This window comes from Pantherophis guttatus, chromosome 6, assembly GCF_059756535.1.
Source record: "Pantherophis guttatus breed Tessera chromosome 6, ASM5975653v1, whole genome shotgun sequence".
Lineage (NCBI taxonomy): Eukaryota > Metazoa > Chordata > Lepidosauria > Squamata > Colubridae > Pantherophis > Pantherophis guttatus.
Genome location: NC_142068.1, coordinates 67,079,776 through 67,097,274, shown reverse-complemented (window position 1 = coordinate 67,097,274; position 17,499 = coordinate 67,079,776). Strand labels below are relative to the sequence as shown.

Genomic DNA, 17,499 nt, shown 5'->3' with positions numbered 1-17,499 from the left:
TCGAGAAGAGGCTCCTCCTCTTCTTCCTCTTCACTTATGGGAGCTTCTGGAGGTTCTGAAGGCCCTGGCTGAATCCCCGCCTCTGGCACCACATCTTCTCCATCCTCCTCATTGTCTGATTCAAGTGCCAGCTGCACAGGCTGCTGGTGCAGCACCACACCAGCCTTCTCACTGTCGGAATCAGCTACTAGCTGCACAGGCTGTTGACAGGCCACAACAAATACACATGGTTGAACATCCAAATCAACATGAAACTGGGGTGTTGGTTAAAACCGTAACTGTCCAACAGATGAATTACAAGCTTCAGATCAAGTATCTATGGAGAGTCTCAGTCATCCAGGTCATGGCTGTCCTAAGCATGCTTTTTCAAAAGGCAACTGGACTTTTGTTTTTCCTTGAAGATGTTTTGCTTCTCATCCAAGAAGCATGTCAAAACTGAAGACTCTTCTTAGGTGAGAAGCAAAACATCTTCAAGGAAAAACAAAGTCCAGTTGCCTTTTGAAAAGCACCTTTGGGTTCAGATCAAGTAAATAAGTCTATTCTAGGTATATCTTAGGCTGACACAAGTGAGTGTAATAATGGACTTTCCTTCATCATCAAACCAAGTCACAAACACCTATTAATGAGTTGATCTCCAAATAAATCATTCAGCCATTGTAATATGGAATAAAGTTGAAAATGTGCACTCTTCCCTTTCAGGGCTTGACATTAAGGAAGCTCCTTATATGAAGCTCAGTCTTATCAATACTTGAAAAGCTCTCCAATTACTGGAGGAATATATGGATGTTTGATATCCAATGATTGATCCAAAGACAACTGAACAATCCTGTGTATATCAACTCAAAAAATGGCAAAAACAGGATAAAGATCAAATCATGTAAATGTCAGCCTCACCAAGTAGTCCACAAATCAATTCCACAGGTAAAATAAGACTTTTGTATTGAGAGTGGCTACACAGAATCATGCAAGTGTGATTGTTCTGTACTTCGTCCTTCTTCTTACACCCACATGAATTAGGGAGGTATCTGTCTGAGCCACTTAGGCATTGCTTATTTTGGACTTAAGCCACAATTTTCTCTTTGTCACTTTGGTAACAGATCTAGCCTATCTGACAAAGTCCATCGTCTTTACTGTTTACTTTAAGTTAAGGTTCCAATTCCTGAGACGCATCTCTGGACATTTAGCTCACTCTTAACATTCTTTAAGATGTCTATCTGTAGCTATATTGTTTGAACATTCCCACAGAATTTATGACTGATTTATTAATTTTTTCTCAGCATCGATTTTATTCCATTCATTCCATTCCACTCCTTCACATATCATTACTGGCCTTCTTCATATCCACTTTTCACAGATTTTTAAATCTCAATTATTTCTTGTTTTTGACGACGACATTATTTGCAACTATGTTTTTCTTCTCTGTATATGTGAGAGTTGAATGAATGAAAAATAAGACCACCAATCTTATAAATTACCAGCAAATAGCAAAGACATACATAACAGCATGCAATTTATCTTCTGTGTTTTATAATTAAGGCCTATAGGCAGAACTTCCACTTTTCAAAAAGGATACTAAAAAGCAGACAAAATTGCAGCATCCTGAAATCAGGGGTGGGTTCTACTTACCTTTACTACCGGTTTGTAACGGACCCGTGCACGCACGCTCTTCTGCGCAAGCGCAGAAGCGTTTTGATGACATCAGGGTCAGTGGGCGGAGCCTCCCACTGGTTTTACTACCAGTTCTATAGAACCAGTGCGAACTGGGGGCAACCCACCACTGCCTGAAATATAAAGGAACTACGTACAGATAGTATAAATCTGGATAGAATTTGCCTTGGAGTATAGCCCTTTTTAAAGATGGATCTTCATTAAAATATAACACAAAGTTCATATATCTTTTAATACCTTTTCAGTAACAAAACCCTCTTCTGCTGTCTCAGGAGCCAAGTAAAACCTATCCAACGATTCTAAAAATAAAACAAAATGCAATAGCACTTTTAATTTTTGAAGCCAAATTAAATGAAACTTAAAAATATTTACAGCAGCATGTATTTATTTACCTTCATTTCCATATGAAACAAAAGAAATTCTTCCATCATGGTTGATTACTACAGAATCCAAACATAAATATGCTGGAAAATAGACAATAACATTAACAATATTAACAGGGCTTATAATATCACTGACATCTATTTTGATTATTTGGTTATAAGACATAATAACTAAATTATGAAATGTTGAATTCTGACAGACTAAAGTATACTGTTACCTGACCAAAGGTCCATTAGAAGCTTATTCAGCCACTGAGAGATAGGGTGTCCTTGATACACTTTGCTGGCTGTGGGATTCTGGCAGTTGAAGTCCACACATCTCAAAGTTGCTGAGAAACACTGCTCTATTTAATACCTAGAGGATTTTCTTGTAATCCTGAGTTTATGTGGGAGTTAAAGTAAGATGGTCCAAATCACTCAGCCCTTGAGGTAAACCTAAAGAGTAGGGTAATTTTGCTCTACAAAATTGGCATGTTGGTGCATTGACCTTCTGGCAGGGGTGATATGCTCCTGGTTCGGACCGGATCACCCGATCCGGTAGTGATGGAGGCAGGTGGTTCGGAGAACCGGTAGCAAAAATCCCTGCCCCCCCCCGCCCAGCTGAGCCGCACAATCATCAGAGGCTTTTTTTTAACCTTTTAAAAGTATTTTTTTCTACAACCTCTTCGGCCAAAAGAGTGCTTTTAAAAGTAAAAAAAAAAAGCCTCTGATGATTGCGCGGCTCAGCTGGGATCGTCAAAGGCTTTTAAAAGCATTTTTTCTACAACCTCTTCAGCAGAAAAAAATGCTTTTAAAAATAAAAAAAAAAGCCTCTGATGATCGCGCGGCTCAGCTGGGATCGTCAAAGCCTTTTAAAAGCATTTTTTCTACAACCTCTTCAGAGCGAAGAGGTTGTAAAAAAATGCTTTCCAAAGGCTCTGAGGATCCCAGCTGAGTTGCCTGATCGTCAGAGGCTTTTTTTCTTTTAAATGCCTCTGACAATCCAAGCTGAGTTGCCTGATCAGCAGAGGCTTTTTTTCTTTTAAATGCCTCTGACGATCCAAGCTGAGTTGCCTGATTGTCAGAGGCATTTAAAAGAAAAAAAGCCTCTGCCAATCAGGCAACTCAGCTGGGATCGTCAGAACCTTTGGAAAGCATTTTTTTACAACCTCTTCACTGAAGAGGTTGTAGAAAAAATGGTTTTAAAAGTAAAAAAAAAAATTGGCTACGCCCACCCAGTCACATTAACCCCCCCCCCAAAACACACCCACAGAACCGGTAGTAACAAATTTTAGATTTCACCACTGCCTTCTGGTTGGATATACTGTCATTGATTGCGTAGTGGCTAGCACCTTGCTCGGGTTATCCAAAACCCCAGGGAATTTCAATATATAATATGGTGCCTTAGGCAATTGTCAAGCTTATATTAGGTTGGTGTTTAAAAATAAACACAAACAAGCATAAAGGTAGATTTCTTCAAAATGCCAAAGCTGCAGATAAGATCATTGTCTGTGGCAAAGTTTATGAAGTGCTAAACAAGCATTAAGAACATTCATGCAAGCCCAGAATTCTGAAATAAATAGAGAAGGACCTATTAACAATCTGTACTGAGAGTGGAATTTTTACCTGCCAGATGAACACACAGATGCTCACCTGAGTTATTATTACAGAAATAAGCATCTTAAGATATTAAATAGCTATGTTAAAACCTCCCAAACCATGCCTTTACTTTATAATTCCTTTGTGGTATTTGGTGGCATGGAGACAATGACTTTATAGTCATAATAAAATAGAAATGTGATGAATTATTAACTATATTATTCATGTGTCATTACACACAGTTTAAGATTCTTGTTCAAGAATGTCTTAAAGATATATCAATCTACAAAAAGGAAGGTGTGAAATATTCTTGCAACTGAGGCTCCTACAAGTTTTCATTACATAGATGATAAATAATATCCAGGAAGCCAAAATGCATGTCTCAAAAGTATCAATTCCATACTGAGAGCATTGAAAAAAAAATGAAGCATGTTGTAAATATTAAAATAACAGAATACATTAGTTAAAGAAAAAATAGCAAAGGTCATACCTGGATAATCTGTATATGTCTCCAAAGTGAGCAAACATTCATGGCATAAAGCCCAGAGTTCATAATCTTTCAAGGGTTTACCGTACTGTATTAAGAGATGTTTCAGAAAAACACACTGAAAGCAAAATATTAAGGACAGTTGAGAAAGTGTTTTTGAAGCCATACTCATTACAATGTGTGTTAAATTGAAATTACAGTATATGCATGTTAATCTATGAACATACCATATTTTTCAGAGTATAAGACGCACAAGAAAAAAAAAATCTTCCTCTGCCTCTCAGCATCCATCAGTATTCATCTGGCTAGCATCCTTGCAGCAAACAGCAAACAGCCTGGTCAGCTTCAGCACATTATCACAGCCTGATTCAGCACAAGCAGCTGATTGGCAGTTGGATCGGCCTCCCGGAATACCATCAATCAGCTGTTCCAGGCTGCGGGGATCGCCACAGCCCATCACCACCTCTGCGTGCTGCGTTTTTGGCCAGTTCCAGGTGACGTGCGGAGGCCAAAAACATAACGCACAGAGGCTGAAAATGCAATGCGCGGACGCAGCAATCGGCAGCAATGTGCTGTGGTGATCCTTGCAGCCTGGAATGGGTCTAAAACAGGATGTGCGGAGGCCAAAAACGCAACGCGCAGAGGCCAAAAATGTAACGGAGGCCGAAAACACCTGAAGGGTGTGGGCTGGCGGGTGGGCAGGGCTTCAGCAACATTCGCTGTATAAGATGCACAGACATTTCCACCCATTTTTAGGGGTGGAAAAAGTGTGTCTTATACTCCGAAAATTACAGTAAGTTATTGCATTTATGATATAGGTCAGGGGTGTCAAACTCAATTTCATTGACGGCTGCATCAGGGTTGTGTTTGACCTTGGGGGGCTGGGGTGGGCATGGCCAGGGTGGGCGTGGCCAGCTTAACGTCACTTCTGTTGGGGACACCTGCAGGAGCCCCTGGCAGCCAAAAATGGAGCTCAGGAGCCCGTTTTCACTGGCAGAAGCACCGCGGGCCAGTCCTTTGCTGTTTCCATGGCAGCCCCACAGGCCAGATCTAAGTACCCCGTGGGATGGATCCGGACACTAGGCCTTGAGTTTGACACCCCCGATATAGGTGATACCTCTTCTCAGTAATACCTTAGGGCCTTCGATATAGATAAATATGCAAAAGAGTTACTTTTTTTCTTCTTCTAGCACACAAAGAAATACATTCCCCTTGGACATAATTAAAAAAACATAGCTTTCATATATATAAATATCCAAATATAATACAATATTTTATTTATTTATTTATTTATTTATTTATTTATTTATTTATTTATTTATTTATTTATTTATTGTTAAATTTGTATACCGCCCTTCTCCCTGAGGACTCAGAGCGGTGAACAGCCAAGTAAAAACATAAACTACAAACATTAAAATACAATTACAAAAAAAATATATAAATTTGGCCCCATGATTAAAAACAATAACAAACAATTAAAAACATTTTAAAAAATGTTAGGCCAGCCCGGCTTGCTGGAAAAAGAAGGTTTTAAGGGCATGGCGGAAGGCACCGAGTTATATAGTTATAATATTAGAATTAGAATATGAAACTTTACAATTATACAATTGTAAAGTTTCATGTTCTTCTCTAAGAAAAAAAAATGTGAATAAGGCATTCGAAAATGCACAGAAAAGTTATTTTGAGGGTTACTTTTTTCCACCTTGATTGACCAGTAAAATAGGACAGAATCCTATTAAAAGCACTAATATTTATCTTGCCTTTATTATTTTTATAAATAACTCAAGGTAGGGAAGATATCTTTTCCTCCTTCCTCCTCCTATTTGAGTTGCAACAAACCCCTTGTGATGTGAGTTAGTTCGTTGAAAGTGACTAGACAAATCCAGTTGGCTTTGAACCCACGGTGGGACTAGAACTCACAATCTTCCAGTTTCTAGCCTGATGCCTTAAGCACTAGTTCAAATTGCCTCATACTAAACACCGAGAGATTGTTTGGCCTAGTAGTTTTAAAAATCAGGGTCAGACTCTGCAACAAGCCAGCAGAAAAATCAAACTTTTTCTTGGACCACGATGGATAGTTTTGCTATAAGAACAACAGTCAAAACAAAAGGACCTTGCAACCACGAATGACAAAGACCAGGAACAGCAACAACACCGCAAGAAGAAAAGTAAGAAATGAATTGAGCAGGATTGTAGTTGAGCGATATGAGAAGACCGAGACAACTCTTTCCCTAGGGCTCCTGGCTGTGTTTTTAAAATAATAAATAGCATTTTCTGATGTGAGATGGTCTCCTAGTGTCCTTGCCTTTTCTGGTTAAGACAGCTAGCCTGAAACCTGGTTAGACAGAGGAAGCCCTCTGTGCTTACCTTCCCAGGTCTTGGTGATACACGCCAGGGACATCCTTTTCACCATTATGAAGCTGTGGAGGAGCATGGACTTATTACAAACAGGGCTGGGATTCAACAGAATTAAATTGGAGCCCAAGGACTCCAGTAATCTAGCATCCAGAATCTTGGATCAAGGTAGGTAGGAAGGGTAGAAGGAGGAATTGGAATTTAGAACCTAGAATCATAGATCTGGAAGGGACTTCAGAGGTCTTCTAGTTCAGAATTCCCCAGTTTAGCTTTGCTGGCTGGGGAATTCTGGGAGTTGAAGTCCTCCAGGTTTAAAGTTGCCAAGGTTGGAGACCCCTGTTCTAGTTCAACCCCCTGCCGAAGATAGGAAACCTTCTACCATCCCAATTAAATGGCTGTCCAGTCTATTTTTGAAAACCTCCCGTGACGAGCACCCACAATTCCAGGAGACAAGCTATTTCATTAATTGTTCTGTCAAAAAATTTCTTACTTCTAGGTCGGAGCTCTTTTAACAAGCTCCCACCCATTACTTGTCCCGCCCTCTAGTTCTTTGGGGGAAAAGTCAATCCTTCCCTCTCTGTGGCATTCCCTCAAGTACTGGAGACAATCCTTTCTCTATGATCCTCTCCTGGCCTTCCATCCCTTTTGCTTGTCACACTCCCGTTCTCCAGTCCTCTGATGCCTATGCAGCCCCCCCTTTTTTTAATTTGATTTATATGCCGCCCTTCTCCAGAGACTCAGGGCAGCTTATAATGTGCTAAGCAATAGCCTTCATCCTTTTGTATATTTATACAAAGTCAGCTTATTGCCCCCACAACTGGGTCCTCAATTTACCTACCTTAGAAAGGATGGAAGGCTGAGTCAACCTTGAGCCTGGCGAGATTCGAACCTGCAGTAATTGCAGGCAGCTGGTCTTAATAACAGGGTGCTTTAGACCACTGTACTACCAAGGCTCTTTCCCTGCCTATGGCTGATTTCTCTGCTGTCTACCATTTCTTCAGAAAGGGCTCCTCTCATTAGATGTCTCTCCTTGTCCAAGTCTCTCACTCCTGGGGATGGGGCTGTTCCCCCCTCCAGTGTTTTTTTTTTAAAGCTTATTTCCTTTGCTCCTTGAATAAAAATGAATCTTCAGAATTTTACTTTTACCTCATTCCAATGAGTAGATTTGAATTTTGAAAGCACTTTCTCTATAACTACATACAAAATTCAAGACCCTTGGAGCCCAGATGAATTTTAAGCACTCATAGAGTTGAACAAAGAAGATTAATGATAAAAGGAAGAGCCAGTGAAGGAGCATACTTAGCATGAAAGATTCTATGTTATTTTTGATATTCAGAATTAAAGGAAGCCAGTGAACTTACAATTTGGTTTATGGGGCATGATAGAAAATTATGTTTAGGTAGGAAAAACTCCTGCCTGAAATTCTGGAATCTCTAGTACCAAGAACAAATCAATATTGATATCAAATGTGGTCATGACCTAGTGCAACTGTTCTGAAGTTTTATTATGTATGGGCCACCCTCTCATCATCATCAGAAGTATTGAGGACCATTTGATAAGCCAAGGCTTAGGACAGGAGTGGGCTCCAAAAATTTTAGCAAGCGGTTTTCTGTCCGGTTGCTGGGTGGGCGTGGTCATGGTGGGTGTAGCCTAGTCATCCTCCTGCACCATGGTGGGGGGGGCGTTTTTGCCCTCCCTGGGCTCCGGAGGCTTTCCTCGAGCCTCCGGGAAGCCGAAATGGCCTCCCCAGGCTCTGGAGGCCCTCCCGAACTTCCAGTAGGCCCATGTTTTGCCCTCCCCAAGCCTCTGCGCGTGCCCTGCACTTACCTGCATCCAAAACGAGCTGCATGGGGACTCTTGGTGGAGTGGGTGGGACCAGCCAGGAGTGGGATTTGGGGGTTCTCCGAACTGCCCAGAATCTTAGCTAGAGGTTCTCTCAAACCCCTGCGAACCCCCAGCAGCCCACCCCTGGCTTAGGCACATGACACTTATGGATTCCATGCTGTATGACTTCCTTCTAGCTGACCAGGGTGGATAAAAATCAATGATTTTTTTAAAAAAATAAAAAAAAATCAGATTTTTTTGATTTAAATCGGATTTTTTTGATTTTTATCAAATTTATTTTAATAAAAAACTTTTGGGGTAAAAATCTATCGTAAGATAGTTTTCTATTTAAGATACATAAATAATTTAGTTTATTCAGCATGAAATGGAGCTTAGTTATGTAGCATGAGGCTGTATATTCTGCAACACTGGGACTATCGGTGAGTCAACAGTGGGTCAAAGAAGTAGCAGAGATGACAGTTGCTCTTTAAAAATTATGATTTAAATTGAGTTGATTTAAATCAAGCCTTTTTACTAGTGATTTAAATCATGATTTAAATCAAATCCACCCTGTAGCTGACCCAATCCCTTCCCCTCAATTAATTAGAATATTTTAAAAATTAAAGTGGACAGCCTCTGAGAAGACTTGTAACATCTTGTCAGATTTGGCAAACTTCTAAGATTTTGGCTTTTTTAAGTAAAGATTTTTTTTTTCTGGCACCTGTAGTGCCCTGTTAGAGTAACTGCCAGGAACCAATGTTTTACTGCTAAGAGTTTTATCTCATTTATAAATATTAAGAACAACATTTGTGAATGCTTAATGCTCATGTACAGTAGAAAAGGAAGGAAAATTCTAAGTTTATTTTTGCATCCGCATCCATTCTACTCCGTTTGAAAGCTTCAATATTTCAGGGGACATTCTTTTTCTGGACAAAAGTTGGATTTTTTTTTTAGTTTTTTTAGAAAAAAGAAATAATTTCCTATTTCTGAGAGATAAAAGAAATTATTTCCTGAAAACTGCATCCAGCTTCTGAACAGGTTTATCTAGGGATCGGAATAATAGTAACTCTGTGAAAATTATATATTGTCTACCGGCAACTTGATTTTCACTTCTATGACGGTCTGAGGTTGAAATTATCAGAACAAAGCAAGAGAAGAGTGCATACAAAAAAGTTTTATATTGCAGTTCAAAAGCCATGGCAACTGCATGAAAAAGAGACAAGGCAACGAGGTTAAAATTAAGGTTAGAGAAAAAGTCTTCTCAGTCACACTTGAATTGGTTTATTTATGAATTGCAAAGCAAAAGCCATTTTAAAAAGTCTGAAGATACAGTTATGAAGTTGGCAGGCAGCAGGTTTGGCAATATAATTTTGACATAAAGCAAAGAGGACCATAGAAGCATGAGGGTGACATTAAAGTTGACCGATCAAGCATCAAGGAAATTTATGTTGTTTCCAAGACAAATGGGAACATTAAAACTAAGAAAGCTGGAATCTGAAGAGCGCATCAAGATTTGTACAGTGTTCATTTCCAAAATGAACACCTAATGCAAGCAGAAAGCATGCAGATCATTCCTGAACACTGAACCAAACTGCAAATTTTACTCCTCTGTTTCTACCAATTTTACTCCTCTGTTTCTACCTCCTTATTTTTACTCATATAATAGCCAGCTTATCTTATTTTACTGCATGAATGGGACTTCTTACGTATATCCCTGGCATCATATTTTAAAACCTTGGTGTACGTGATAAACTAAGGGATACTGGTTTAGACCTTAGCAGCCTTAGACATAAAATTGCTTCTAATTCTCCACCTACAAGTTGCTATCTTTTCCAATACACTTTCTCCAGCATTTACTACACCAAGAATTGATGAACATATCCAATTGCTGAGAAAAGCATTTTACCTGAGGAATCTGACATGACACATGTATTATCTTAAAGAAAAAGTGACTCAGAACCTTGATCTATATAAAATTGGCCGTAATGTGATTCAAAATAAATTTTGCATGCAGATGGTGATTTTTGATTTAGTGTGATAAAGTAGAAATTTACTTCGTTTATATTTCAGTTGCATTAAATTTAACTTCTTGAATTTTCAAATCCAAAGGTTTATTAACAATTTCCAGTTCAAACTTTCCTTTTTAAAGTGCTGGTAATCAAAAGTTGCCTCACTAACTCACCATGGCATATATGTGTTAAAAGAGTTTAATTGTAGGGCCACACTCTCCCATCTCCACAAAGAAAGTGCTTTATGTGCCAGACTAATTAAAATAGTTTTTAAATGAAGGATTTGTTTTTGCTACCTCATTGTTTCTCATTTCTGAGTCCCCGTCATCATCTTGTCTGTCTTCAATCCAACTGTCTTTTCTCTCACTGTGTGTCTCTTCAGGAGAACTTAGCATGGTTGACTTACATCCATCTTCCTTAAAGGCCATAAATGTGGGAGACATTTTGTTAATATAAAACAAAGAGTTTTGACCTGATTTTAAAGGAGCTTCATTAAGGAATTCTCTTACACCACAGTTTTCTAATGCCTTGCATTCAGGACTTGTTTCATCTGTTGCATCCGATAGATTATTTTGGCCTGAAGTTTCAGAAATGGTGTAACGATATGGAAAAATATCCACTGCTTCTTTGTCATCACTGGATGTCATGTGGTTTGGATACACTGAAGATGTATTTGGGCTCAGACAAAGTTCTCCGAAATTGTTATGCGGAAGAGATTCTGATTTTGATTCAGGATGATCACACTGAATTAATGCTCCTTCTAAGATAGTGTCCTCAGTACAACCAGGTTGTCCCTGACATGGCTTCCTTGTCGGTGAAGTGTGATTCCCTATAAAAGATAAACATGCTCCTGAGTATGTCTCAGAGTTAAATGGCACATCTGGAAAAGTTCTAATTTTCCTTAAACAGTATCTCTCAAACGTATCTCTCTCCGCTCCGGTTGCATATGGCTTAGCATCTAACTCCTTGTTGTGTTTCATAAAACTGTTCCTCTCTTGACTTTTTGTAACCCAGGTTGAAATACTTTGGCAGCAAACTCTTTCCTCCTTCTTGTTGATTTTCATGGTCTTTACATCACCGTTTCCGTCATTCGACGCATATGTGCCAGAAGAACATTCACTTCTAGCAAACTTCAAGTCCTCTGGTGATGGTGTTCTAGTCTTAGCCAAGTTATTATTTGGGCGCTCTTCATTCGGCGAAGGGCTCTCATAGAACGTTCCTTCCCAGATGTCATCAGAACTGTCTAGATACAAAGAGAGAGGATTTTATTAAAAGCATTTTTTTTTCTCCTGCCTCCGCATCCCATCCTGAATTTGTTGGTGCCATGAGAATTGGAAATTAATACGGAGTGCTATTATCAAAAGTTAAATAAGAAAGGGTCACTTGGAAAAAATACCAAACTATTGATGGCTTCCCACGATATTTTGCACGCCAGCAATCTTCCTAACATCTCACAGCCTGGAAGCAACGTCTGGATAAGATTAGGTTACACAGATCATTGCCGACCACCGCTTATATGCTTGCTTGAAAACTTCAACAAGTCCACAATGCCAAGCTGGAGGCTCGGAAATTCACACTTCCATTAAAAGAGAAGATTATTTCAAAGTACAGGTAGTCCTCAATTTAGGACTGGTTGTTTAATGACCATTTGAAGTTATGACAAGCTTTCCCAGGGCTATTTGTGTCCTAGATTTGAAGTTTTGACTGTCTTCTGTCACATGTTTGTATTTTGGGTGCTTGGCAACTGGCCTGCATTTATGTCCATTTGCAGCATCTTATGGTTACATGACTGTGATTTATAGTGTTTCTTGCCAGAATCTGGCATTTACTTCGGGTTTCTGGGAGAAAAATGCTCACTGGGTAAAAACTGATCTGCTTAATGACCACACTGATGCACTTAACAACTGCTGCATAAAATGTCATAAAGCTGAGTGTGGTCATGTGATGACTCACTTAACAACCAGCATGATTTACGATTAATTCCAGACTTAATTACAGTCATAAGTCAAGGACTATCTATATCTAGAATATAGAATAACACAGTTGGAAGGGACCTTGGAGGTCTTCTAGCCCAACCCCCTGCTTAGGCAGGAAACCCTATACCATTTCAGACAAATGGTTGTCCAATCTCTTTTTAAAAACTTCCAGTATTGGAGCATTCACAACTTCTGGAGGCAAGTTGTTCCACTGATTAATTGTTCTAACTGTCAGGAAATTTCTCCTTAGTTCTAAGTTGCTTCTCTCCTTGATTAATTTCCATCCATTGCTTCTTGTCCTTCCCTCAGGTGCTTTGGAGAATAGCTTGACTCCCTCTTCTTTGTGGCAGCCCTTGAGATATTGGAACACTGCTATCATGCCTCCCCTAGTCCTTCTTTTCATTAAACTAGACATATCCAGTTCCAGCAACCATTCTTCATATGTTTTAGCCTCCGGTCCCCTAATCCTCTTTGTTACTCTTCTCTGCACTCTTTCTAGAGTCTCAACATCTTTTTATATCATGGGGACCAAAACTGGATGCAGTATTCCAAGTGTCTTACCAAGGCATTATAAAATAGTATTAACACTTTACGTGATCTTGATTCTATCCCTCTGTTAATGCAGCCTAGAACTGTGTTGCCTTTTTTTTAAAAAAAAATCCTGTACATAAACACCTAGAGGTCACTTCAAGCTCATATGTTTTTGGATTTCAGTTCATGAGCTACAAACATTATTTTATTATTATTACTCCAAGGTCCATGGTATGCATCAAAAATACAAAAACTATACCTTGAAAGGTGCCATATGATTCAATTGAAAGCATTTTTCTTCCAGTAGCTGAAAGAGCCTGGCAAATATCACTTGGGGAGGAAAGCTTGAGTTTCTCTTTGCATAATGATAGAACAACCTACAATGACAATTATATCAAAAGACATTATCAATTATCTAGCTATGTTTTCATATGATCCAATAGATTAACACTACCTTGGAAACTTCAGCATTTTGCATTTACAGAGGTCCTATATATATCATCTCTTTTCAACTGTCGATTTATTACATGTAAACAAATCACTATGTAGCATAACAGTTGAAAGTATTTTATGCTGTTTAAAATATAGATATGGTAATAAAATGCAATATAGTTTATATTGGGGAAATACCTTATCTTTTTTGTACCTAAATTTTAGTTAAAATTGCATCCTTCGTTCATTTTTTGGTAGTGGATTTTAAATGAATAAAGGGGGTTTGAATTAGGTTTGTAATATGTTATAGCAGTAAATCAAGTTTCAATGGTAAACATGCAGTATCTCCTAGAAACTAAAACAGCAATTTCCAAGAAACAGAAATGTAATTAAAAATGCAACTCAAGTCGAAGCATTGCACTTTGCTCTCCAAAAATTTATACTTTAGACTTGAAAATGGTAAAATGAGTGTAAGTGAACCCAATGGGACACACCCATTCACAAGTTTATGGCGGTGATGAAAATGGTGAATGAAAAGATCATTGTTGGGTTCTTTTCATTCAGAAACTTTGTTCAAAGTTGCTCAAGATTTATTCTGGGGAAGGGCTAGATTGATGACTTTCTGGAAGGCTGTCGTGATATATTTGTGAGACTGAAAAGATTTGGGGCCTTTATCAAAATGAAGTGGATTATCTGGATCCCTTCCAGTCTGTGTTTAGACCTGGGCATGGGACCAAAGCTGCATTGATTGGTCAGATAGATGACTTGGACTGAATGTGGAAGAAGGGTGTATGTTCCTTTGCTTCTATAATCTCTTAGTAGCATTTAATAGTGTCCATCATTCTATTCTTCTGAATTGCCCGCAAATGGTGAAGAAGACAAATTCCTTGTGTGTCCAATCACACACGGCCAATTAAGAATTCTAATCTAATCTAATCTTCTGGAGTGTGTATCTGGTGTCTAACTGGTGATCATGAGGGGAGATGTCCAGCCTGTGGTTGCTTTATTGTAAGGTACCCCAGATCACAAGAGGAAATGTCCATCCGTGCTCTACTCACCCATGATATTAAAAATCTGTATGAAGCAGCTTCGGTAGATCAAATATTAGTTTAGGATGAGATATCATCAGAATGCTGCAAAAACGTAGTTGCACAGCATCACCCAAGGCCAGATATGCAGTACCAATTGTTATTTAGCATCTGGAGGCATGTGAGGAACTACATGGGCCAAAACAACTTTAAACTGAAGGAGTAGATTTGAGGGCTCTCCTGGGCTCCTGGGTGTTACTGCAACAGCAGGCAGAAATCATGGGCAAGGAAGCCTTTATCCAGTTGGCATTAGAAGGCAATTGGTTTCTGTGTTTAATTCAAAATGCTGGACTCAGCTTATAAAGCTTATGTGGGTTGATTCCTGTCTACCTTCTAGGGCTAGGCGATCTTCTCCTATTATCCTGTCCATGTTTTCATCTTTGGATAGAAGACTTAGATTGCCCACCTCAAGGGAGTAACCTCGAAGAGTTTGTCCCTTGAGGTACATTTGCCCTCCCACAATTTTGTCTTTCTACAAAGCCCTGAATTTTACTGGCACATTTGGGACATTATCCTCTGGAGAGGGAGGGTGAGGAATTGAGAATGCTTTAAATTGGATTTGTGTTTTGATTTTTTTTAAAAAAAAAATGGAGTTACTGCAATGTTATCTATTATTGTGGGGTTTGAGATTTGTTAGAGAGTTTTGTAAGCTGCCTTGAATCTTTGGGAGCTGGCAGTATACTTTTTGCAATAAGCAAAAGTATACAGAGCATACATTTTTGCAATAAGCAAATAAAATATACATATGACCAATGTCAAAGTATTTAAGCCAAACAAACCAAGTTGCCAAGTCTAAAGTGAAGTATTCTGATTAACGAACATTGCATACAATCCTGACTTCTTATGTTAGCACACATGATATTGTAAGTTATTATTGTTAGCATCATAGCTGCTAGATTCATAATTCATTTCCTTGGAATGTATTATTTTAAAAATTCCATTGCATATATTTATTTAGAATGTTTGCTCCCTATAAACTCAGGCACTAATAAAAGAAACATATATTTCCAAATTGTTATTCTTTTGTTAAAGAAGAATAGTAACTCCCATGTGGAAACGACAAATTATATTAATGCCAAACAACATATACTATATAACAATAATGCCTATATTTCTAGTAATGTTGTTTTACCCATACTTAGCTTCAGCCAATTGTCTTGTAATGAAACAGTCAAAGGAAGATTGGATAAATGTTTCTATTCAAGAAGGCAAATCAAGACCTTTACCTCAATATCTGGCCTTTCTTTAGGATTTTCTTTCTGCATTTGTCCAAGCAGAGCATACAGATCCTGGCTAAATTCCAGATCTGTTTCAGTTTCCATTGTATACTCTAGTGCTGCTGTTAAAGTAGCTCCTAAGGAATACAGATGGGCCTGCAGAAATTAAAAACAAAAACAAGGCACTTTACCAAGTACCACTTTGTATTTAAACCCAACTTAATGTCTGGCTCCCTGTCGGGGAATCGAACCCCGGGCTCCCACGTGACAGGCAGGGATACTTACCACTAGACGATCACGACGATCGTATACTTACCACAAACTCACTTCATTAAAACCAGTGAGTTATAACTAACATTATCCGGAAGCTTCAGCTGATGCAGAATGCACTACTCAGGCAGTTTTCTGCAAGCTGCACTGGTCGTCAGTTTTGTTTCTGGGTCAAATTCTAGGTGTTGGTTATCACCTTTAAAGTCCTGCATGGCATGGGCCCAGGCTATCTGAGGAACAGTCTCACCCACGCCAGCAGAAAGGGCATGCAGTGGATCCCATCTGTCAAAGAATTCTGTTGGGCAGGGTCTAGAAGAGGGGCCTTTTCTGCCGTGGGTCCCACCCTCTGGAACTTCATGTCCCCTGAGGTGAGATCCACACCCTTCCTTTTGGCCTTCTGAAAGGGCTTGAAGACATGGCTGTGCCAACTGGCCTGGCACCCCAATGGGGATGTGGCAATCTGAAGATGGTGAATGGATTCGATAACATCCCATCTCCTCCCACCCTCTCAAAGTGTGTACTTTGCTCCCGTTAGGATATGGTTTGAGCCTAACAAGTTGTCCAGGCAATATATGTGTACTGTAACTTTAAGCTGAATATGTATTGTGTGACTTTAAAGTTTTACTGCTGATTCACTGTAATGCTGAGTCACGCTGTAATTAGTTGTGAATGTATTTAAGAAAGGTACTGTAACATATTCAGTTGATCATAAGCTACCATAGTGTGTGGAGTTGCGATCATTGTGCTATCATCGTTGGATGGATCTGCCACCATCGTGGTTTGTGAACCAGAGTGAGTTTGTTATTCTAACCAACTACTGTTTGTGTGGTAAGAAGATTTTGTATCACTGGACTGATTTAACTGGGAAAGACTTGGATTGATTTAAAGACTATGAGATTGTTTTTTCACTATAAAGTAAACTTTTGATAAACCAGTTTGCACATCTCTTATTCATTGCTCTCAGCAACGTTTCTCTACACTCTATTGGTTGGTAACACAACAACAATAACCTTAACATTGGTCAATTTAATTTTCACTGAATTTTATATTTAAGATCTCTATTGTTTTAAAATTTTATTGAACCTTGTAAGGGAATGATTGTAAGCAGCCTAGTATCACCCTTGGGAGATGGGCAGCGTATAAATTGAATGGATGGATGGATGGATGAATATCTCATTTTGTGTCCAATATAAAAGGACCCTTACTGACATGCCATTATAGAATATTTGAAATATCTTTAAATGTATACTTTCATATTTAATAATGTGAATGCTTCTTTTTTTCTTGACTAAATACTTGAAGGGGAAAACTCTGTATTAAGCTAACATGGAGGCTGGAGTTAGAGTATAAAAAGGAAAATATTTACCCATTTCCCTGATTCCCGAGTCATATCTTTGGACTAAAACAAGAAGCAAACCCTTCACAAATACAACATAAGTAATGAACAACCTTTAACTAGTTCTACAATGTCTCAAATGAAACATTATATCAGGATTTCATAGTTCTGGGAAGGAGCAAATATGGCAGAGTTAATTATACCGAATAATGCAATTATGGATTTATGCATCACGCTAATTTGCAATATGATATGTTTATTTTTGATTTATACACATGCTCATCAGCAGGATGGTAAATAGTATCTGAAACAACTCTGACATATTGTCAACATGAATGATTCTTT

At 38.8% G+C, this 17,499-nt stretch overlaps 1 protein-coding gene across 1 annotated transcript in view; it reads right to left on the bottom strand.

The window, feature by feature from the left end:
* The window catches only part of KNDC1 (kinase non-catalytic C-lobe domain containing 1), a 78,575-nt gene that overhangs the window by 36,280 nt on the left and 24,796 nt on the right, over positions 1 to 17,499 (bottom strand). Inside the window, exons 4-9 of the mRNA XM_087871690.1 lie at positions 15,558 to 15,704; positions 13,071 to 13,188; positions 10,601 to 11,547; positions 4,120 to 4,234; positions 2,061 to 2,132; positions 1,906 to 1,967 (exon numbers count right to left, since the gene is read on the bottom strand). Of these exons, the coding sequence (XP_087727816.1) occupies positions 1,906 to 1,967; positions 2,061 to 2,132; positions 4,120 to 4,234; positions 10,601 to 11,547; positions 13,071 to 13,188; positions 15,558 to 15,704 (1,461 nt within the window). The remainder of the gene's footprint in view (positions 1 to 1,905; positions 1,968 to 2,060; positions 2,133 to 4,119; positions 4,235 to 10,600; positions 11,548 to 13,070; positions 13,189 to 15,557; positions 15,705 to 17,499) is intronic.